This window comes from Pipra filicauda, unplaced genomic scaffold, assembly GCF_003945595.2.
Source record: "Pipra filicauda isolate LSUMZ 115617 unplaced genomic scaffold, ASM394559v2 scaffold1_size10287979_pilon, whole genome shotgun sequence".
Taxonomy (NCBI): domain Eukaryota; kingdom Metazoa; phylum Chordata; class Aves; order Passeriformes; family Pipridae; genus Pipra; species Pipra filicauda.
The window spans coordinates 7,086,491-7,109,796 of NW_024104310.1; the positions used below are offsets into that span (position 1 = coordinate 7,086,491).

General features: G+C 38.3%; 1 protein-coding gene across 1 annotated transcript in view; it reads left to right on the forward strand.

Moving 5' to 3' along the window:
* The window catches only part of LOC120323146 (sodium channel protein type 5 subunit alpha-like), a 33,033-nt gene extending 16,363 nt beyond the window's left edge, over window positions 1-16,670 (forward strand). Inside the window, exons 14-27 of the mRNA XM_039380734.1 lie at window positions 222-422; window positions 1,204-1,557; window positions 3,220-3,657; window positions 4,583-4,729; window positions 5,710-5,830; window positions 7,532-7,686; window positions 8,344-8,517; window positions 8,729-8,836; window positions 10,765-11,043; window positions 11,639-11,692; window positions 13,471-13,612; window positions 13,700-13,800; window positions 14,220-14,490; window positions 15,472-16,670. Coding sequence (XP_039236668.1) covers window positions 222-422; window positions 1,204-1,557; window positions 3,220-3,657; window positions 4,583-4,729; window positions 5,710-5,830; window positions 7,532-7,686; window positions 8,344-8,517; window positions 8,729-8,836; window positions 10,765-11,043; window positions 11,639-11,692; window positions 13,471-13,612; window positions 13,700-13,800; window positions 14,220-14,490; window positions 15,472-16,670 — 3,744 coding nt within the window. The remainder of the gene's footprint in view (window positions 1-221; window positions 423-1,203; window positions 1,558-3,219; window positions 3,658-4,582; window positions 4,730-5,709; window positions 5,831-7,531; window positions 7,687-8,343; window positions 8,518-8,728; window positions 8,837-10,764; window positions 11,044-11,638; window positions 11,693-13,470; window positions 13,613-13,699; window positions 13,801-14,219; window positions 14,491-15,471) is intronic.
* Window positions 16,671-23,306: the final 6,636 nt, after the last annotated feature.

A 23,306-nucleotide genomic window follows, 5' to 3' on the forward strand; every position in this document is an offset into this window, starting at 1 on the left:
TATAGACAATTCCCTGATTTTTTGTTTTTTTATTTATGCACTTTGACATGATCCCAAGAAGGCAGAAAACAACCCTCCCCTTTTACTTAAAAGCGCATTAGGACTTCATAAAAATGGGTTTTATTAACCCATCCATGAATATTATTTGAGGGAAAAATAAACTAAAGATAAGATAAAGTCGTGGCTACTTTTAGGCTGATGCTGCTGTTTCTTTGTCACAGGTTTTTACAGGAATCTTCACGGCAGAAATGATCTTAAAAATCATCGCACTAGATCCCTATTATTATTTTCAGCAGCCCTGGAATATTTTTGACAGTGTAATTGTCACATTGAGTTTAATTGAACTGAGTTTGCCCAGAAGCAAAAACCGGAAGGAAAGGCGAAGAGGAGGAACCCTGTCAGTTTTACGATCCTTCAGACTGGTAATGTTTCACACTTGCTCACTTGTATGACACTTAATTTTGTGTATTTAATAGAGAACACTTTCTGTTGTCTGCAGTTAGGAGACAAGAATTTTACTTTTTTTCAATTAATTTTTTTTCTCTCTTGCCATTAAGAATAAGAAACACATTCTTAAACTCCTTGTGATGTTAGAGTCAGAGTTTAAGGATATATATGCTTCTTTTGAATATACTAAGAAATACTCAAATGAAAAGGTATTCCAGAGTGGATGCGTTATAAAACTGCTGTAAAAATATCAAAACAAGCATAAGAAATTAGGAAAAGAGTGTCAAGAGTACAAATAGAAAAAAACCAATACATAAAGACAGATGTGAAAGGATATTAAGGTATCCATATCATGTACCATGGATGGATTTAAATTGCTTTACCAAAAGACAGACTCATAGTGCTACAGCAGCCAGACCCCCAACTTTTAGTCCTTTGTGTTACATGTAAGTTAGGCACCATATTCTACATCAAGAGCATTGTATGGACACCTGCCTGTGTGGGCCAAATACTTATTAGGGACTCGAGTGTGCCTGGTCCTTTATGGGGTGATTAATTTATGTTTGCATTGTTGCGCAGTAGAAAAAAAAAAAATCTATAAATGCTTTTTAGAAATATTAATGTCACACGTGCCACAAATATTGCACTGCTAGAATATTTCAGAATACCTCTAATTTGGTTGTTGCAGGATTTGCATGGTGTAATGATGGGTTATCTCTACCAATGTCTAACACTATGTTTTATGTTGCTACACAGCTAAGGGTCTTCAAACTGGCAAAGTCCTGGCCAACTTTAAACACTCTAATTAAAATCATTTGTAACTCCCTGGGAGCACTGAGTAATCTGACCCTCGTCCTGGGAATCATCATTTTCATTTTTGCCATAGTAGGGGTGCAACTTTTTGGGAAAAGTTATAGGCTCAACTGCACTAGAATAAGCGAAGACTGCAAGCCACGTTGGCACATGATGGACGTTTTCCATTCATTCCTCGTCGTTTTCCGAATTTTGTGTGGAGAATGGATTGAGACCATGTGGGGCTGCATGGTGGTTGCTGAACCACCACTGTGTCTTTTTGTCTTTCTGCTGGTCATGGTGATAGGAAATTTAGTGGTAAGTTTTCCAATATTTTCTTCTCTTCATCCTGCCTATGGTAGAATCTAGGTAACTGCTGTTTTGTCAACAAAAGGTAGCTTCCCTAAACACAGGTGTAAAAGTTACCTGTGTGTTGTAGTCTGCAAAAGCCTCCTTTGCCTTTCACCTTCGAGCCATTGTCTATATTTTCCCATTTTGTGTGCTTTGCACACAGCATCACTTGACCTTTTCATGTGGCAATGTGAGGAGGAATATCTTTGCAGTAAATATAATACAGGCTATAATGTGTTCTTTCACATCTTGGGATTTGGATGTAAATAATCAGTGAGGCTTATGGCTTACCTGCTTGAATTAATTAAGCCAAGTGCTTAAGCCCCTCTGTAAATCAATTTTAATTTTTTTTTAGTAAGAGCTCATGCAAGTCTTGAATTCTTTATCAGCAAATGGCAGAATCTACACTCCTACCACTGGAATCAGGATTTTCTTAGTCACTTCCAAGTACATTTATACCCAAGAGCTAGATTGTGCTATGGCAAACCTACACAACCTCACACACTGGGCTGGGGCATGAGGGACAGCCTGCCTTTCTGGTCCTGTTCTGTCATTTCTTAATGTCCAAATCATAAATACCTTATTGTAGCAGCTTTGTTTTTCATGTCCTTCTTAGTATCATTCATATACCAAAATTCTCTTAATTAGAAAAAAAATTGCTAAAAATAATTAATTTTAGGCAGCCCTTTATGGGAAATATCTGTTCTGTGGCTGAATCACAAATATCTGGGTTTAATATCCCGTGTGTTCCACACTGCAAGGATTGATATCAGTGATGAAATGAGTGATATTCATACCACATAACGTTAAGTGTGAAGCAATGAAGTGTTTAGCCTGCACTCTTTGTCTAGGCTGTCCTTTTTGTCCCAAGGAACAGAAAGGTATCCAACAATGAAATTTATTCCAGCCTAAGACAGATGGGATGAACTGATCTCTGAAGGGCTAATATCCTCCACTGCCTGTGGTCTTTGGGTAACTCAGGGCTGCTATCTACCAGCTCTGACATGATAAAAATTAAGGTACATTAGGGAAATAAAGAACATTAGGGAAAAAATTAAATTCTTACATTCCCTTAAAACCAAACAAACATAAAACAAACTGAGGTTTATAAATTCTTCTCTTTAAGTGTACTCAAAAATGGGAAGGAAACCTCTCTTCAAGCTTCTCTTGGTTTTGATTTTTGTGATAGTGTGGCAGATTTGATGGAACTTCTGGGCCTGAGCTGGATCCTACATAATTTTTAGGTAACTCCACAGAGGCCTGATTTAATTCGAATTTGAAGAATGAAGAAAAGTTATTAAACTGACAAGCCATAACAGTAGTCTGTGTTAATATTTTAACCTTTGAAAAGTTGCTTTGGCCACATAATGCATTTGGCATGCACAGATCTGTTTTCTCTTGTATGTTAAATAACTCTTTTGGGAAAGAGGGGCATGGGAACTGACATTTCTGAAAGAGAATTTGATTTCACCAAACACAGTGTGATCTGTCATTGTCATTTCCTTGTGACCTTGTTTTGATTTGTTCAGTATAACTGACCTTTGGTAGTATCTGTGTTCTTCAAAGTTAGAATTCAGAAATCTGAATTCTACTCTCCAGAATTTTAATTTTTTAATTAATGACTTTCAGGTTCTCAACCTTTTCATTGCCCTACTGCTGAGTTCCTTCAGTGCTGACAGTCTCCAGACAACAGAGGATGATGGAGAGATGAACAATCTCCGGATTGCCTTCGCTCGGATCCACAAGGGATTTCACTTTGTCAAGAGCAAGACGTGGGACACCTGTTGTGCAAAGCTCAGGCATTTAAAGAAAGCACAGAGGAAGAAAATCAAATTGACTGCACAGAAATCACTTGGGTTCAAGGTTGAAGAAATAAAAAACCGTAAAGAGAATTACAACAATGAATGGATTGAGAAAAATGGGGACAAATGCTCAGGTCTTGAAGATTTTGTTAACAATCCCAACATAGTTGTTTGTGTCCCTATTGCTGAGGAGGAGAACACGAGTGAGGGTTTTGAGGATGATGATAAACTGAGCTCATTTACGGACACAGAATACAGCAAACAGGTAAGGAATTCCTATATTTGTGTTGGAACAGTAGAATTGTATATATATATCTCTACAGAGAAAGAGGGATGCACACATGGTAGAAGATGGTCTCTAGCAGAACAGGATGGAATATGTTAATCCTTTTCCAGAGAGTTACAAAATTTTGAAATAGAACCAAAAGTACAAATATTTAGAGTGAGGGTAAATCACCACTTGGAGCCTCTTAAAAAATCAAGATTCTTTCATGTTCTTAAAATGAAGAGCATAAATTCTTGAGTGTGCTGCAGCGATTCCTAAGCGATGTTATGGTGCACACAGGTACTTACATAGGTACTGCCATAGGTAATTGTGGCAGTCCTTGGTGAACTTGGATTTTTTTATATAAAACATTATGTGAATAATGTCAACTGTTTTGGTATTATGTACATAAAAGAGCAAAAGTACATATTCTGCATAAAGAACATGATCATGGACTCATAATATTAATTTATAACTCTGGGCCTTACTTGGTATTTGTCCTCGCTGTGTGTAGTAATTATTAGAAATTACTAAGATTAAGTATGGAGTAGTTCTACTAAGGTCATATTTCTGATATGACAGCATATATTACCCTATTTCTTTGTGCTCTATGGATTTTTCAGTTCTATTTTAACCATAATTGCCATCCTGGTTTCAAGATTTCCCACCTTAAGTTTCCATCTTAATTCCTATGCAAATATTCTCACTTAACTTCTGAATAGATCACTAAAATTCCTTAATTTGCTGCATGTCTGTTGGGAAAAATTTCCCTTTCTCTATCAGACTCAAAATGATCCTATATTATGACTTTTGTCTGGAGAGTCCCACTTTAAGAGCAATGCATATCTTATCTTTCTTTCCCCTCTGACTTGTTCCCCTCCTAAAAATGGAAAGAAACTCCCTCTAATCCACAGATTATTTTCAGGATGAAAATCACCTGAGGCAAAGGGGAGAAAGAGCGAAAAATTCAGGCAGCTGGAGCAAAGGATCAGGATTTTCCTCTGAGGAATTCAGCGTGCTTTACCCAGGAAAAGAGAGGAAGGGTGAACCATCATCACCAGAACAAAAAGAGGTAGAAATTGTTTCTCAGCTTGACTTTCCAATACTGGTCAAGCACAGGAATGTTCCTGTTCAAGGATTTACTGGAGTGGAGAATAGTGCCAGAAGCAGGTCTGAGCTGCAAAATTGTTTTGTAGTAATTATAAATAATTTATAACATTCTCTCTGCTACTTTCCATTTATTAAATTCTGAGTCCACAAAAAAAAGAAGAGGAGGATTTAAAAAAAAAAAAAGGTATGAAAAGAGAGATAAGCTTGCAAGTGGGAAATTCCATCAAGTCTGCCTGTGTCCTAAGTAATGTATGTTTCAAGAAATATAATGATTGAAATGAGTTTCTCTCTATGTCATTGAAGATGGTAGTTATTAATTTACAATATTTTTGGAGTAATTTGTAATATAGAATACCTTCAAAGAAGTAAAAAACAGCATTATGCAAACATGAAAGAAAAAAAGCATAAAGTAATTTGTAACAAACTGCTGGCTCATCAAACATTGTATATGAGATAATGGGATGGTAAAAAGCTTTATAACTGAAAATATAGGGTATGATTCCGGGTTCCTACTTCATAAATGCTGCCTTGGATGCTCGGTGCCTGACACAATAGCAGATATGTTTATCTGATTCTCCTGTTTGAATGCATCTTTCTATGATTTCATGGGTTCAGTCCAAGTAGTTTATCCTGCTTTGAGGACTCCATGCCCTAATATGCAATCTAAAAGCTTTTCGATTTACCAGCTGATTAGGCAGTTACCTCGGGTTCATGTAGATAGATATTGTAATTACAAAGCTTTGGCCTCTATTTAGATGCACCTATTGGTACTTCTAAGCTCATATGCTTTTAAAATCACAAAGTTTATTCCATTACCAACACTACCTGTAATATTAGTACATAGCCAGGTTTTCATTCTAGTTTTATTTGTTCATGGATGAATTTATTCATTTGAAGCTGAATGTAGAAAGAAACAATATCTGATATTACTTCATTTGGTAGTTTGACAGTGTCAGCTCTTCTGAAGGCAGCACAGTGGATCTGAAAAATCCTGAGGATGTTTTGAGGCAGATTCCGGAATTTTCTGAAGACTTCAAGACTCCAGAACAATGTTTTCCAGACGGTAAGATTCCTGTGGCTTCACTGCTGAAAAGTGAGGAGGATTAACACCCAACACGTTTCTCTAATGATGTTGAGCCTATTTAATTTTAGTTAATTTTAGTTATCTGGAAAGTGGTTAAATAGTTGTCCCTTTCTATTCAACACAGTGATTGAGAGACCTGAAAACTAAAACCCTTTCCCCTTAAAGCAAATTGCTTCCAAAGGGGACTTGGACAATGGCATAGACTCCATTCCAAAAAATGGGATTATTATAGTGAGCTGTGATGAATTTGACTTTGTTGGACAGCAACTGAGTCACTCTGGGGGTTTAATGTAAGAGAAGTGTATGTGATCAGGTCTCACCTGGCAGTGGCCACAGGGATAATAATGGTTTGGGTTGGAAGGGTCCTTAAAGATCATTCAATAAACTGAGAATCTCTTCTCAAATCATCACACAACATCACGCTTCGCACTGGACGTGTTCAGTACTTTTATGATTTCTTCCTACCCTAACACATAATTGCACGTAGCTTTCATAATATTATGCCCGTTAGAAAAAAAAAAAGAAATAAAGATTCTATATTTTCTTGCCCTGCTCCAGAGAAGAAATGTGAAATGCCTTGTTTTGTCCTCTGAGGTTCCCAGCTGGAATGTGCCTGCAGTGGCCAAACCACTAGAGAAGTCAACTGAAGGTGCAGCAAGTCTGTACCTTACACAGATTTCACCCCTCCCCACAGTCCTTGTCTTGTGCAAGTGCTATTCCCTGCCTCATCTCACATTCCAGATCCACATTACTGGGGATTATTGAAATAAAAATAATCAGAATTTTTTGTGTGTATTATGGCCTATAATATACACGAGTTATATATGCGATGTTAAGACTATGTGTATAAGATTTCATATATAAATATGACACATGTATATATTATTTTTACTGTGTTTGGAAATGACAGAAGCCTTCTGACTGACGTTGTTTGCCATAGTGAAAACATGAATTAATGCAGAGAATGTGGAAAGGAAAAAGTTAGCCAAAGTGAGTAGATTCTCGGAAAAACTAATAAGTAATCAAACCCAGGATTTTGTAAAGAGGTGATCAGGAAATATTAGGAGGCTCTGGCATCATTGTCTGCTGTGAGAAGGAATCTGGTGAGCTGGAAAGGAGAGGTGTCCTTTTATGAAGCCTATGTATCAGCTAGAATATAACATATATTTGCAGGTTATATTATATAAAATCAACCACTCCATACATTTGGAAGTAAATGAATAGATGAACAGACCTCTCAAGGCATGGTATATGCTGCAATATTGAAGACAACTGTTTACCCCCTGTTTCCAAGCCTTTTTGTTCTGGGGCATCTCATCTCTGCTTTCCGAACAGTGTGCAGAAAGTGAGAGGGGCTTTTTTTAACATCAAGACTCTTCCTGTGGCCCTGAAGTTTTGTGTACCCAAGCATCAGATCAGTGAGAGCCTGTCCAGTGTCTCAGAAATATCTTGAAATAATGGGAAGTTGTCCAAAGGGGCTCCACCTACTTTACGGATGTATAAGTAGGAGCTACAAGGCAAGTTAAACTACATCTCCTAATTTTTTTCTTTTCATGGAAAAACAGGGAAAACAACAAGCAACGATGCAGTTACTGTGGCTGTTGACAGAAGTTTTCTTGAGCAACCCTTCACATTCATGTACATTCCTTCCACATGCTCATTGCTGTCTCTCACTTTCAGGTTGTGCTCGACACTTTCGTTGTTGTGTGGGTAGTGCTGCAAACTTTGGAGGAGAAACATGGTGGAACCTGAGGAAAACCTGCTACCAGATTGTTGAACACTCTTGGTTTGAATCCTTTATCATATTCATGATTCTTCTGAGCAGTGGAGCCCTGGTAAGTGTTTCACGTTTCTTGCATTTCAGCACAGTCTCGTGTATCTATTTAGAAGGATTTCTGGCTTTAATCAGAGATGTTTTTAGTAACAAATGCAGTGAATATCTTTGAATTCATAAGGAGAAAACAGAAGAGGCTTCAACAGCAGTCATTCACTATTTTAATTATTGCAAATCTATTATTCATATTATTAAAAATTATAAGAGAGCATGAGCAAAGCTAAAAATACATAAATCTCAGAAGCTGTTTCTATTCTGGCTGTATATTGGATTTTTCTCAGGAAGTTGTGTCACATTTGTGAAATATTAAGGAGTTTTCATACCATTAAAACAAACAAGTGACTCTTAATACTTTGGGGGAAAAAACTACTTAGTTCTCTTAAACATATAAATTTCTTATTAAATTTCTAAAAATATATACTGTCCCAGGCTTTCATTGTGCATGATGGGTGCATCCACAGGGCTGTACTATACAGAGAAAAAGAAAGAGAAGGGGCACGGAGAATTATACTTTTATCAGCTGACATATGAGTAACACATGGTGTTTAGATCTGTGTTGAAACATATTGAATGATAAAGAGGTCTTAATGTTGCTTGACTTTGATTTTATAAGGTTCATTTCCGACTTCTACCATTTGTCTATATATTATGATTTAAGGCATTTGAAGACATCCATTTACAGAAGAGAGTCAGAATTCAAATGATACTGGCATTTCTTGACAAAATTTTCACTTTCATCTTTGTTCTGGAGATGCTTCTGAAATGGGTGGCTTATGGCTTCAAGAAGTATTTCACCAATGCCTGGTGCTGGCTGGACTTTCTTATTGTAGATGTAAGTTTTGCTTTTGGTGCCTGATTATTTTCTGGATGTAAATTTCACACAGTACTCTTACTTCCTGTAGTGATGGTGTCGGGATATCGCACTCCAAGCATGGAAACTGCGGGGAGATTTGGGTTTGTTTGTTGGGTTTTTTTTTAAAATTGAAAATAAAGGAAACAGATGACAGGACATTGTTAATATTTTCTTTTGTCTTCCCACTCAGGTCTCTTTGATAAATCTCTTTGGCAGTTCGTTTGGCCCAATGAAATCTCTTAGGACTCTCCGAGCTCTGAGACCCTTAAGAGCATTGTCACGGTTTGAGGGAATGAGGGTAAGACTGATTAAAAGTTAGACCTTCAGAGCTTTTCAGATAACAAACATAACAGGTTTGTTACTCATGGCTGTGTCTTTATGAAGTTCACATGTCTACCCTGAGTTCCATATAGGAACTGTAAAATGAATTTTTAAAGAGGCCCTTGCTTGTGCTCTTCTGTACTTGGATGTTCCTTATGCACTTTCCTGGAGTGATGGATCCTAAGTGCTGTTGAAACTAAAACTAGCCTAGATGGAATTTTGTTCCATTGCTGCTTAGTCATTCTTGTGTTCCTGTCTTACCGAGATAGACAAAAATCAAGCAGAGAATAAGAACTATGAGCACTATTCTCATTTCTGAAGTCTCATGGAAAGCTAACTCAGAGGAAAGAGTCACTTCCCTTCTGCAAGTTTTTACTGGATTGATTTACAAACACTTAAGACTATTAGAAGGTGCTTTGCTCAAATTGTTGTTTCAAATAGACTTGTTTCACAAATCAAGAGTGCTAGTATGTAGAATATTTGATGGGGGTGGGGTTCCATCAAAGGAGCACCTGGAACAATGTGATGCTGCTGGACATTAATTACATTTGCTTACAGATCTACCATTGTGCAAATGCAGAGAGGGATTCCCATTGTCATATGATAAAACACATCTGTACACTGCAATGGGAAAGAGTAGGACAACCACAATGGTATTTTGGGCAAAAGTCTGGTCTACAGAATGTTCTCTGGCACATGAAAACAGATGATAGAAATACATATGGCATCACTGTCACGCATGTACATACGGAATGGTTAAAAACTCAGAGATTTAAAATAGATATAGGAAGCAGTTGTTTCCTGTGAGGCCCTGGCACAGGTTGCCCAGAGAGGCTGTGGCTGCCCCATCCCTGGAAGTGTCCAAGGCCAGGTTGGACGGGGCTTGGAGCAACCTGGGCTAGTGGAAGGTGTCCATGCCCATGGCAGAGGGGTGGAACAAGATGATCTTTAAGATGCTTTCCAACAATTCATTCTATGGAATGCAGACTCAAGGCAGCTGAGACATAGATTGCTTTTGGATATTTTCTGGAAGTGTGACTGAAAGCTTTCTTCTTGCAATCATGTCACTGTAAAGACAGAGAGAAATGGCATTAAATTAATTAACAGAAAGTATCAAAATTTCCATGTCTGGAGTCAATTTTGAAACAGATGACATCATACTTTCTGTCTTGCTATGCAGAATGTGTGTGACATGGTCTCCAAAATCTTCACAAAGCTTTTTAATTTTTCTGCTGGTCCATCAAGTTGTTCTTTGCTGCCTGACAGCTGAGTTCACTGCCTTCACTGTGAAACTCAAATATATATTCTCATAATTTCCTTATACTGTCCCATTTTATAAAGCAATGTCATATCCTAGCTTGCTTTTAAAATCTACATGGACATTTTCTGTGGTTGTACAGCACCTACCACAGAAAAAGTACCTAGCCCATGATTATAGATCCCAAACACAATCCTAATCCACTAAAAATAATAGCTGCAACAAAATTCTAGTGGAGAGTTATTACTGGTCCTTTTAAAAACTACTTTTGACAGTCTTAATACAGTCCTTTGCACTAGTGCTTATGGATGAATACTTCAGAAATTTAATCTTATTAAAGTTTAAAACAAAGAAGCCAATGGACTATCCCCCACTCCAGAACCAAGGGAAAGTAAAAAAAAAAAAGGATGGACTCATATTTTAGCATACTTACATAGTAGGGGCTCACAGCAAACCAAAAAGTGTCAATTATCCATTTTAAAGCCTAAGAGGTACTATGGACACTGTTCAAGATATCCCTGCCACCTGTGACTAGTATTGACATGGTAAATATCAGTTTTTGCTTGCAGAGATGACTGACTGCTTATTATTGATACCTGAGCCCATCTTTTTTGAAGCGTGTTTTTTCCTCTCCCATTTCATCTAAGGTGGTTGTCAATGCCCTCCTGGGAGCCATCCCTTCCATCATGAATGTTCTGCTTGTCTGCCTCATCTTCTGGCTCATCTTTAGCATCATGGGAGTGAACCTCTTTGCTGGGAAGTTCGGGAAATGTGTCAACCTGACAGAAGAAGATTCCAAATTAAACGACATGATCAAAAACAAATCAGACTGTGAGAATTACAATAACACGGGAAAAATATTCTGGGTCAATGTCAAAGTCAACTTTGATAATGTTGGCTCTGGCTACCTGGCTCTTCTTCAGGTGGTAAGTGCTGCTTGCCCTCAGTAGCCAGCACCATGTCAGATGGGCTTGACCTTCTGTCAGCTCCTAATTTATCTCTGTGGGTGATGCAAAGAGTGAAATATAATACAGATTGCCCTTTCCATGTAACTGGCTGTTCAGGCACACAAATGGGAAAAGGGGGACAAATGAGACCCTGCTGCGATTTTGCAGATGACAAAGTAAGCATCTGGTGGGCAAGAGCTATTTCAGCCTCCAGCAGGTTCACGATCCTGAGAAATGGAGTCAATCTCAGAAGAAAATCTGGGACAAATATTGACCTGTTCCGTTGAAATATGGATTTGTTCAGCAATGAGGGTTGCAAGGCCTTTAGTACCATGCTAATGAAGTTTTGCTCTGTCAGCATCCTAGAACACCATGTTCTGTCCCACCCTTGCCAGCTTTCATCTCCTAATGAGGCTGAGAATGCCCCACATAAAGCAGCGGCCTGACCTCGGTGCTCTTTGTGTGTGATCGTACCAAAAGCTCGTGCTCCAGTCAGCATCATTTGGATATTACAAATTATGTGAAGACTTTTGTGGTCAAGGTTCAACACATTTTTCATAATCTCTCACTCTAGGCAACATTCAAAGGTTGGATGGACATCATGTATGCAGCAGTAGATTCACGAGAGGTCAGTCATTGTACTCAAATCATGTTTTTTGCTAATGCCACTGCTTCCTGCAAATGCATTATTAGTTTTGCACTTCTACGACTGCTGGTTGTCTGTGCTAAATCTTTCCAGTAATTATTTATTATCAGCTGATGTAAACATTTAATCTGCAAATGAATCATAGAATCCTAAAGCTCCTGTGTTGTAATAGGGGCAGGGTTTCAGCTCAGATCCAACCATGTTGTTCCCCTAGTGTAAAGTTTCCGTTTAAGTTCCTCTCCAACTGCCCTGTGTGGTAAATGGAGATCTAATTGATATGCTCAGAAGGATCTAGAGAACATTTCGACTCACCTTGGATATTTATATTGTTCAGCTGAGCACCACTTTATGCTACATTTACTCTGCTAATGACTGGATGTCCATCAGCTAGAGGGGAGCTGAGTTTCTTGCCAGCCACTTTTAAACATCTTTTATGAATCTGAAGCTTGGAGTAAACCTGAATGTTTTACACTGACATGGTTTAAAGTCCACTTCAAAACACAACCCCAAACTTCCTCAAGAATCAAACTATTGTGGCTAAGCAGCCATTTGAAATACATTCTGAGACATCAATAGCACTATTTTGCCTACCTTTTATATTGCCAGACATGTTTGTTGTCTTATCAAAAGTATCATCCAATGTTACACACAACAAAGTGATATGTCTTTGGAAGCAAGGAATTTGAAATGAAGAGGCTTTTTTTAATTTCATCATGAGTTTAAAGGAATCAAAGAATTTTAAAAGTAACCATATATTAAAATGTTTTTGTCTGTGTTTCAATGTTTTTTTTTTCTTTGTGCTTCAATATGAAAATTTATTTTTCTTCTGATTTTGTTTTTATTCATAATAACCATCACAGAAGTTTTGGCAAAGAAAGAAAAAAAACAACATCATAACTAGGACAAGATTTTTCATGGCAAGAGCTTGGAAATTGACTTCTAAATAGTTTGCTTGATTTTTCAAGTGCTGAGCAATTTACAACTCCTGTTCTTATTGGAAGGAGCTGAACTGGTGCTTCTGAAATGTTTGTGAAAATTATGTCAAGAATATTTAATTCAGTAACTCTTTCTACTGATTTTATTAGGACCTCAATCAATTGCAAGTGGTGGAAATTTAGGTGAGGTTTGAAAAGAAAACAGAACAAAATCCACAACAATCAGTTTCTGTGAAAATAGAAAATAAATGAAAGTAAACCTAATTTACTGTTAATCAAAGACTAGGTCATGCTCTACAATTTTTTCAGTGGAAATATATTCAATAAGAATGAAATTTTTGTGTTCTACGATGCTTTAGCCAGAAACTACATAAACAAACATTGTAAAAGAAGTCAAGTTAACAAGTTTTCATAGCATAAACACTTTGTAGTACTATTATTTCCAGATGTATTTTCTGGTTAGTTACGTCTCAGGTGTTTTGCTTGGTGTATCATTTCATAAAGTTCAAGTTGAATTCAAACAGGATAGTAGTCAGCATCTGAGCAATAATGTTCCTATAAGGTCCTAGAATTCTGATTCATCTAGTAGTCACAGTATGATTGTTAGCTTTGTCCCCTTTCAGAACTGTCATATACGAGTAAAATTTGGCGTTATGCACTATAGGTAGTTTTAAACCATACCAATTTTATCAGAGTTAGTAGTAAGATTATAAATCGTAGATCCTCCTGGAATCAATTTGTGAGAGGATCAGCAATATGAAGATTGTTTTGAATTAGGCCCATGTTGTTATTGGTTTATTTTCAAGTTGCTTCTTATTCTTTCAGAAAGATGACCAGCCAGAAATGGAGCACAATCTGTACATGTATCTCTACTTTGTGGTCTTCATCGTCTTTGGATCCTTCTTTACCCTGAACCTCTTTGTTGGTGTTATTATTGACAACTTCAACCAACAAAAGAAAAAGATAAGTATATTGGTTGTGTTTTGAATTTTAGACTTTGCACAATAGTACCGCTTTCTCACCAAATAACAGTGACATTTCTTTGTATACTTAGGTGGGGAAGATATCTTTATGACAGAAGAACAGAAAAAATACTACAATGCAATGAAAAAGTTGGGATCCAAGAAACCTCAAAAACCCATTCCGAGACCACTGGTAAGACAGTGTTCTTCAAAAGGAAAATGTACTGCAAAAGTGCAATTTAATTCACTGAAAAGTGCATGTGTTCGTATATTGCATGTAAATTATTTATACTGTCTTTACATTGATACTCACACGGTGCTCTAAAGTCAATTCCACACCAAAAAGTTGACTGAATTATTTTACAGGTTAAATATTTATTAAGTTCTCTGCATAAATATTGTTAGGTTTTACATTCACCTTGGAACTGATTAAATTCCAGGATGAGAAGGGAATTTTAATGTCATTTTTATGTTCTGCCTTTCTCAAATCCCTCCTGACTTCACTGTAGTTAAATGACTTTGTGACATAAAACCTGAAGCTGCTGGAAACCTGTACAGATGAGTACTCCCTACTTCTATAACTGATGTCATATATATTTTTTTTTCCTCTAGAACAGACACCAAGGGTTCCTTTTTGACATTGTAACATGCCAAACCTTTGATGTTGTCATCATGGTTCTCATCTGCCTTAACATGATCATGATGATGGTGGAAACCTATGAGCAAAGTGAAATGAAGACGAATGTCCTGAACAAAATCAATATACTCTTCGTTGTCATCTTTACTGCAGAGTGTGTCCTGAAATTGGTGGCTCTGAGGCAATATTATTTCTCAAATGCCTGGAACATATTTGATTTAGTGGTTGTTATTATGTCACTTGTTGGTAAGTAAAATTGTTTGGCAAATTCTTTACTGAATCAGTTATTACTACTTACGGAAAAAAAATAGGTAAAATTTATCAACTTCAAATGGACATTAAAATGTAAGTCATAATGAAAAGTCTTAAGGAAAAAAATAACCAATCCCACTCATCCCCTATTTTTTACATATATATATATATAAAAGAAAACTCTTACATTAAATCTTTCATAATGGTTCTTTAGGTTGTTTTTTCTCCCTAGTCTGAAAGACAGAATGAAAAACCCACCACAGCAGTATCACATTATGTGATAATTCCATTGACACGCACTTAATGCCAACTAAGAAATCTTCAAGTAGATCAAATTGTTGGCTTTTTTTCATGTTTGTTTGTGGCAGACAACTGAAATATATAGAGAATAGGAAGACTGGAATTAAATTATAGACTATAGAATTCAGTTTCTGCCAACTCAGGCATTGTTGACTGAAAACAAAGGTTCGTACTGTTAAACAGCACAGAAAAGATGACCAAAAATGTGTTAGCTTTTATTTGAAGGAATTGCAATAGACAAATAAGAAAAAGAGCTCTTTTGCCAATTTGACCTTTCTGCCAATTTAACTTATTCCTAAGGCCAGTACTGCCAGAAGGCAGTCAAATATAGAAGGTAAGAACATAACCTGCACCTGCTGATGTATTCATGCAATCAGTGTCAAAGAAAACCATCAGTCATCAAGCGTCAACTGATGCAGATATTTTAAGTTGTGCATAGAAAGGTGCTTGCAATCCTTAGTGCAAAGGATCTTCTGCTGGCTGAGAAATATAGTTATCAATTGATGATTTCTACAACTATATTTTCAACTCAACTGCTGCAAAAGGTTGTTCTGGCAGGGTCTCAGCACGCACACCTCAGATATTTTCCAACTGTGGCGATATTGTCATTCCATCCCACTTACCACTTAAGCAGAAATGTGATGTTCTAACCAGTTGTTATCCTTTCCATTTTAGCCCTACTGCTTTCTAGCATCGGCAAAGCATTTGAGCATATCTTACCACCCACACTCTTCAGGGTCATTCGCTTGGCTCGGATTGGACGAATACTGAGACTCATCCGGGCTGCCAGAGGAATTCGGACTCTGCTTTTTGCCTTAATGATGTCCCTGCCCGCTCTGTTCAACATTGGCCTCTTGCTTTTCTTGGTCATGTTCATCTATGCCATTTTTGGTATGGCTAACTTTGCCTATGTGAAGATGGACGATGGCATTGATGACATGTTCAACTTCCAAACCTTCGCTAACAGCATGCTCTGTCTCTTCCAAATCACCACATCAGCTGGCTGGGATCTTCTTCTCAGCCCTATTTTAAACACTGGGCCACCATACTGTGATCCAAGCATACATGGTACTGTAGGTGAATGTGGTAAACCTGCCACAGGTATTATATATTTTGTAAGTTACATCATTATATCATTTCTCATTGTTGTAAACATGTATATAGCTGTTATTCTGGAGAACTTCAATGTTGCTACTGAGGAAAGTACAGAGCCTTTAGGGGAAGATGACTTTGACATCTTTTATGAAATCTGGGAGAAGTTTGATCCTGAGGCAACTCAATTTATAACTTTCTCTGCGCTTTCAGATTTTGCAGATGCTCTGGCTGAACCTTTACGTGTACCAAAACCAAACAAAGTTGAACTCACAGCCATGGACCTGCCTCTGGTCAGTGGGGACAAGATACACTGCTTGGATATCTTGTTTGCTTTTACCAAGAGAGTGTTGGGAGATTCTGGGGAGTTGGATACTCTAAAAGTACAAATGGAGGAGAAGTTCATGGCTGCCAACCCATCAAAACAGTCCTATGAGCCAATATCCACCACACTCAGGCACAGACAGGAGGAAGCCTGTGCCACAGTCATCCAACGTGCCTACAGGAGTCACCTGCTCCTACGCTCCTTAAAACAGGCTTCTTACCTGTACCACCGTAGAACTTGCAGTGCTGACACTCTGGGAGAGGCTGCTCCAGAGAATGAGGGACTTATTGCATCTATGATGGCTGCAAACTATGGTAGGAGTCCTAACAAGTCTGAAACTTTGTCCTCAGTATCCCTTCCTCCATCATATGACAGTGCCACAAGAGAGAGTAGTGGCAATCTTGTGGTTGAGAATGAAGAAATAACAGGTAATCAGCAATCTCCAGACATTAAATAGTTCATCAGTGACAAAGTTGTTAAGAATGTTTTTAAATGTTCACAGAAGATGATACTGTAAATACGTGTCAGCTGAGGCAGCCTCCCTGTGAAAAGAAGTCTGTTAGTGGGTATCAGTTACTTATGGTAGCTGGTGAATCATGGCCTTTGGCTCTGCTGTGTCCAGTTTTCTTCAATATTTACATATTTGGAGAAAGGTTTTGGATCTGTTTAATCGAGGGCATCCCACTGCAGAGCAGGTCCCACAGTACCTGAGTGCTGCAGCCTGTTCACAGCAGTGACAGATGACCTCTGCTGACACTTCCCTGGTGCAAGAAGCAGAAAAAAGCCCAAGCACCAATGGATCTACTGGAGAACAGAAAATGAATATTAGCATCAATTGAGGAATGGAAAGGAGCTAAAATTTACTCTTATTCCATTCCTAATTGACACTTTCATTATAAACCTGTTTAGCAATTGGCTGCTGATTTTTTAATTTATTTTTTTTTCAATGTTTAGGTACAGATGTGCCACAAACATAGACCCTGCATGATCCACAGATATGCCACAGTATAGTGGACTTCTTCCCATGTGATCAATTTACAGAATAAGTCATGGCATGTGTGTTATTGTAGTTGTGTTATTGAAGTTTAATGAAATAATAAATACAACTCCTAGTATTACAGAAGTTGTACTGAGCACAGCAAAACCTTGCTTTATGTTTTGTCTGTGAAGATTATTTTTTTAACCTGGTTTCCTCTGGCAGTGAAGTGAAGGCGGCTGTGCCCTCTGTCTGTCAGTCACCCCATAACAAATTGTGTTTATTTCATTCTTTCCTCAAACTTCACCTAATGGATAAGTTTTGTGTTCAAGTTAATTCCTGACAATGTGGTAGAGAAGAGAGACAAAAATAAGCATTTCCACTGGCAGGAAATTGGTAGCTACTCCCTTAGACACTAAAAACCGAGGCTGGGGAGCTCCATGTGGGACACATCAGAGCTGTCCTTGCTCATTGTGGTGAGCATCATCCATTGCCATGGTATGAGGCCTAAGGTAAACATAGCAAATTGGAGGTAGGAGCCTTTCCCCTTCTGCGTGTGCTTCTCTGATGGGAGAACCAGCTTTCCCTCTCCTGCAAAGATTAGAAGCAACCAAAGTATGACTAATGTGGGCAATTAGGAAACCTGTGTTGAAGCATTTGGGTCTGGTGTTAACACGAGACTAAGGATGTAATCATAAATTCTACTTCTCATGAAACTACCTGTGCAGATGGTCTCTCATTTCTCATGGTCTCTCATCTCACCTCACTTTCCGTACAAAGTCCTCTATCTTCATGTCCTCAGAGGTTGGGCTTCTCAGAAAAACACATGGCCAATCGGTACTCAGTCTTTCATGCTTTCTGCATGCACTTTGGAGATACTTCCAGCTGATACACTTTGCTGTCGAAGGACTGTTGTATTTTCCTTTGTCAGGCACTAGACACAGTCATAAATTACCCCTGACATTTAAATTTCTTACTTAAACTTCAAACACATTAGTTTAAGATGTTTTTTACTTTTCTTAGCCACAAGGTTGGAGCTGAGCGGTCAGTGTTGGGTTTGGCAGGTTCTGGCAGAACTCAGGTGGGCTTTTCCCTCCACACTGATTTCATCCAGAAAACAACTTGGCTTTTGCAACTGAGTGGGACCTGCTGTGCACTTTGCTTGCAACCTGCAGCAAGTTCTCTTATCTCTTCAACACCCTTTCTCAACTGTAGTAGTTATGTGTCCTGTCTTGTGTCACTTTCTTTTTCTGTCTTTTTCACCTCTTCAGATCGTGAGGGTTCTGGACAGAAATTCTCTTTTACTATGAATGGTAAATTACTCCTAATAACAAGACTCTGTTTTCAGTTAATATTGTCTGAAGACTGATGCAAATAAATAATGTTTATAGTACCTTTTAATTTCCTCTGTGGTATTCCCTTACCTATCCATTCCTGGAATCACAGCATCTTTAATTAGTTTTGATTAATATTCCCTCAGATTTTAAGGTAGGTGCACAGTGAATACGTGTTGTACCAGAGAAGTCAACAGCTCTGTGCCTTTGGAACCCAGGGGCTCTATTCCTTCAAATAAATGATAAAACTAAAAACTACAAAATAATTTTAAAAATTAAATTTAGTTGGCTAAAATAACTTTTTTTTAACCACTTTCCCAGTTTGTGACCCGTCACAGGTGAGGAGTTGACTACATGGCACTTGTGAGATGGTTTTTACCAGCTCCACCTGTTCGAAGTCAGCTTCCCAAGATGGGCAGGATCCATCGAGGAGCAGTAATGAGCCACATGCATCGTTCTCGTTGGTTTGGGGGTGCACTGAACAGTCCTGACATCGTATTCTCCCAGGAGATTGCATTGAACACATCCATACCTAAATGTGGTGTAACTCAACTTTGCCAGTCTGTGTGTCAGGAAGGGGTTTTTTCAATTGTAAAACTAGTTTATTGTTTGGCAGCTACAAACAAGCCTCGTTGACGTCCATCTCTCTGGGAAGACCACCCTGAAGCTGAGCCAGAGCTCCACCAGTGTAGGAGATCAGATGCACAGGATCACTTTGTACCCTAAATGAAATATTTGTTGGTGCAAGAAATGACAAGTACTCCCTAGGGTGAATTTTATCTTTTGCAGAAACTCTTCTGAGTAAAGGTGATATTGTTTAGGGAAGACAGTTCTCTTGCCATGTTCTTTAATCAGAGAATCATAGAATGGTTTGATTTGGAAGGGACCTTAAAGACCATTTAGTTCCAATCCCTTGCCAAGGGCAGGGACACCTTGCACTAGACCAGGTTGCTGAGAGTCCCATCCAACCTGGTCTTGAACACTTCCAGGGATGGGACATCCTCAGCTTCTCTGGGCAACCTGTGCCAATGCCTTGAATCACAGACTCACAGAATATTCTGAGGTGGAAGTGACCCACAAGGATCATCAAATCCAACTCTTCAGCAAATAGCCCATTCTGAAATTGAACCTACAACTCTGGCATTATTAGCACCATGCTCTAATCCTTACAGTAAAAAACTATCTTCCTTGTGTCCAAGCTCAACCTACCCTCTTTCAGTTTAAAACCATTGCCCCGCATCCTGTCAGTACAGGCCCTGACAAAAAGTCTCTCTCCATCTTTCTTATAAACCCTCTATACAGTGAAAGGCTCCAAGAAGGTCTTCCAAGCCTCAAGAAGGTCCCAACCATTTGAAAGATAAAATTCTGAATATAAGCACAGCAATTAGAAAATGTACTCTTAGAAAATAATAATATTGCACATTCTCCTGCTGCTTCTTTGAATCTCCTAGTTTTGAATCCTACCAATGTCCATACTAAAATCCTAGTTTCCTGTGATGGCTATGTGGCATACAGTCTTGTTTCTAGATGGATTGCTGCCCTTTTTGGTCATACAGAGCAATATTCTATGTGTATGTCCCCTTTTAGTCATTATTCTGAGAGCAGTGCATTAACAGCCTGATCTCTTCAACAGTTTCCTCTTCCATAAACTGTATATCACTTACAAATTTTACCCCAAATTGTGTATTTTAAAAGAAGTTATTAGTAGAGACAACAAAAAATTGAGGCCTGAGAGCTTTTTCCTTCGACAATAAATGAGAAACACCAGCTCAAAACCATGATGTTTCTGTTTGTTCCTTTGATATAGAACAATGAATAGACCAACAAAGGACATGAGATTTCCCAAACATATGGACCTCTCTGTAGTGGACTTCATTTTACCACCTAAAGCACATGCATTTTTTCACAGAAAATCAAAGTAAGGAAAAGCCTTGAATATTTGCAAGCCAGTCAAAAGAGCTAAACGGGAAAAAAGAAAAAGGACTTAATGGAGCTAATGAATAAAAAGCTGTTTTCTTCAGCAAAAAAACAGGACCTGTAACATAAGCTAGACTGACTATTACCACTGAGACTATCATTAATGGGATCATGTGAATAATGTAGAGTGTTTCTCAGCTCTTCTGCAAATGGATGTGGCTGGATGATATGAGACTCCTACTGCACATGAAAGAAAAGCAACATTTTCCCTCCCATTTGCCAGAGATCTTTGTAATTCAACAAATTTGTATGAATTAAAACCAGATCAAGTGCAGAGAAGCAATGCTACATTAAATAACAATCTGTGTTACGAAAAGAGATTCAGATTTAGTTTGTTCAAGCTAGAAATAACAGCTGAGAGGATGCATTGAAGATCTCAGTAAATAAAACAGGTGGAAAAATATGAGTGAGGGAGAAAAGTATTAAAAAACCAAATTGAATATTCAGCAAGAAAACTAACCTAGAAATTAGAAATAGTTTCTGTTCTTCAGAGGATGGAGTCATGAAACTGTTTTAGCAGGAGGAGAGAAACCAGTTTGACTGGAAGGCGAATAGTTACACATTTCTTCAAGGAATTATGTGACACAACACTTTCCAGGAGATCTGTCACCCAGCAGGCCCCTTGGTTCCTGCTCAAAACTATTTCAATTTAATAAAATTGACCGAGATCTGCATCTGGACAACAAAACTTGTTGAATGCTTCCTCCTAGTGGTTTTTGATCAAAATGACATATTCAAAGTGAGAAAAAAAAAAAGAAAAAGAGAAAAGAAAAAATTGGGGCCTCTGTATCATGTACAGAGAGTGAAACCCAAACAGATAAATAACTGCCTGAAGAAAGAGTATTAGCAAAAAGCAGAGAGCTTAGAGGGAGTAGGAGGAAGGGTTGTGCTAAAAGAAAGCTACTGTTTAAATATCAGAAAACAAAATGAGCGAGAATTTCTAGAGTAAAAGAGAACTAAACCATGAATAGGAAGCTGACACAAGTCATTGGATACATAAGAAAGAAGAAGAAAAAGTAAAGATGAGAGTCTGGTTTAAAATGGGGCAGAGATGAGGTTTTGAACCACTTTAGGGTTAAAGTTCATCTCTCTATATATATGATAAATATCAGGTAAGAAATCTCCTTCATTTTTAGTGAAGACTATAGAAAATGTGGGATTGTATTTTCCTTGGCTGACAAAAAAGTTTGAATGGAAATGTGAGTACATCCATGGATGGACACAGAAGTGAATTAAAACAATGCAGTTGGGGTCCAGAGTAACCTCTTTCAAAAATCCTGTTGAGAACTGGCATATGAACCTGCAGATCTCTCAGTAAGGATTTTGTGAGAACCTGTCAAATCAGGAAAGGTAGCTGGAGATAAAAAAAATCCACAAAATCCAACCTAAATGAAATAGTCGTATTTGAAAAGGAGGTAATAAGCAATTGAAGCAGAGACTTCTAACCTGAATTAAGGATATTGCAGTGCTGAGGGACACATTTTGGAGAGAAAATAATAAAAGATTTGAAGGAAGGTGGAAAATTGAATAAAAGACATTTGAATTCTATTTACTAAGAAAGAAGAATGTGTAAGATCTTATCCCCTTGTTCTGAGTAAAAGGGCAGAGTATGAAGTGCTCTGCTGGGGGCCAAATGGGGATATTTGCTTCCAGGTGATGGAAACAGCAGAGCACTCTGAACACCTGGATCATTTACTGAAACAGAATGGTTGGAGGTACAACAGGATGCAAACATGAGACAGCGAAATGAAAATGAAAATCTGTCAGCTGAGACACAGCCCGTGGAGGGCAGGTTGTGCCGATGCAATGGGAAGACACTGGTGAGGCTGCAACTGCACCCCTGCACACACTGCCCAAGATGTGTCCATCTGGTCAAGAAATATGCCCAAGAAATATCCATATGAGCCAAACAAGAATTAAAGGATTTCTACAATAGAGAGGGAACTAGAAAGTCTTTTGAAAGAAATTTGGAATCCTGGCTTGCTTAATTCTGAAAGTCGAGTGACTGTTCTTGAGAGGAGAATAAATGTCAGTGAGGGTTAAACAAGAGTATTGAGCAACTCTTATTTTGAATAGAGTCTGCCTCATCCACCCTTCTCCAATGTCTATAGGACGGTGCTGTTTATAGCTTCTGGGCTGCAAGTTTTCCCTCTGGAATTTTGCCATGATCCCATGGCTATGGGCCAGGCCTCTTGAACAGAGAAAAGCTGGAAAATGCATCTGGAAACTTTGTCATCCATAACCTATTGGTCTGGAAGCACAAGATGCTCCAGAACAGCAAAATCCAATCCTCAAATACATGTTTGCTAATTCCATCGAGTGAGATGGTCCCTAACTGACACTTCATATGTGTTGGGACAGCAATACCAGAAAGTGGGAAGATATTTTCCTGACACAAAGGCAAGTAACATTTGCAGGAGGGTGTAGGGTGCAGCAGAGCAGGCTGGCACACCCACAAGTCACGTGCAGCACAAGTGTTCATATAATTGCACGTAAAGAGATGCAAAAGCTTGTTGGACAAAGACAGCACTAAGATTTGTGCAAGCTGATTTAGAAAGCAGATCCAGAGGGTCTGGTTTTGGGTAGTATGAGCACAAACCAACGGAATGATCTTAGTGCAGGTTGCTCTATTACAACTATGTCATGTTGCCACTGAAAGAAACTGGCAAGGCAGGTCTAAATGCTGCCAAATATCTTAAAGGTGGGTTTGGCTGCATTTGACTAATTTGTTCCACTGAGGTTACAGCTCTTGACCTGAAGACATCAAGGAGAATGTCTGCCGCCTGGTAAATTTTTTCTGTTAATC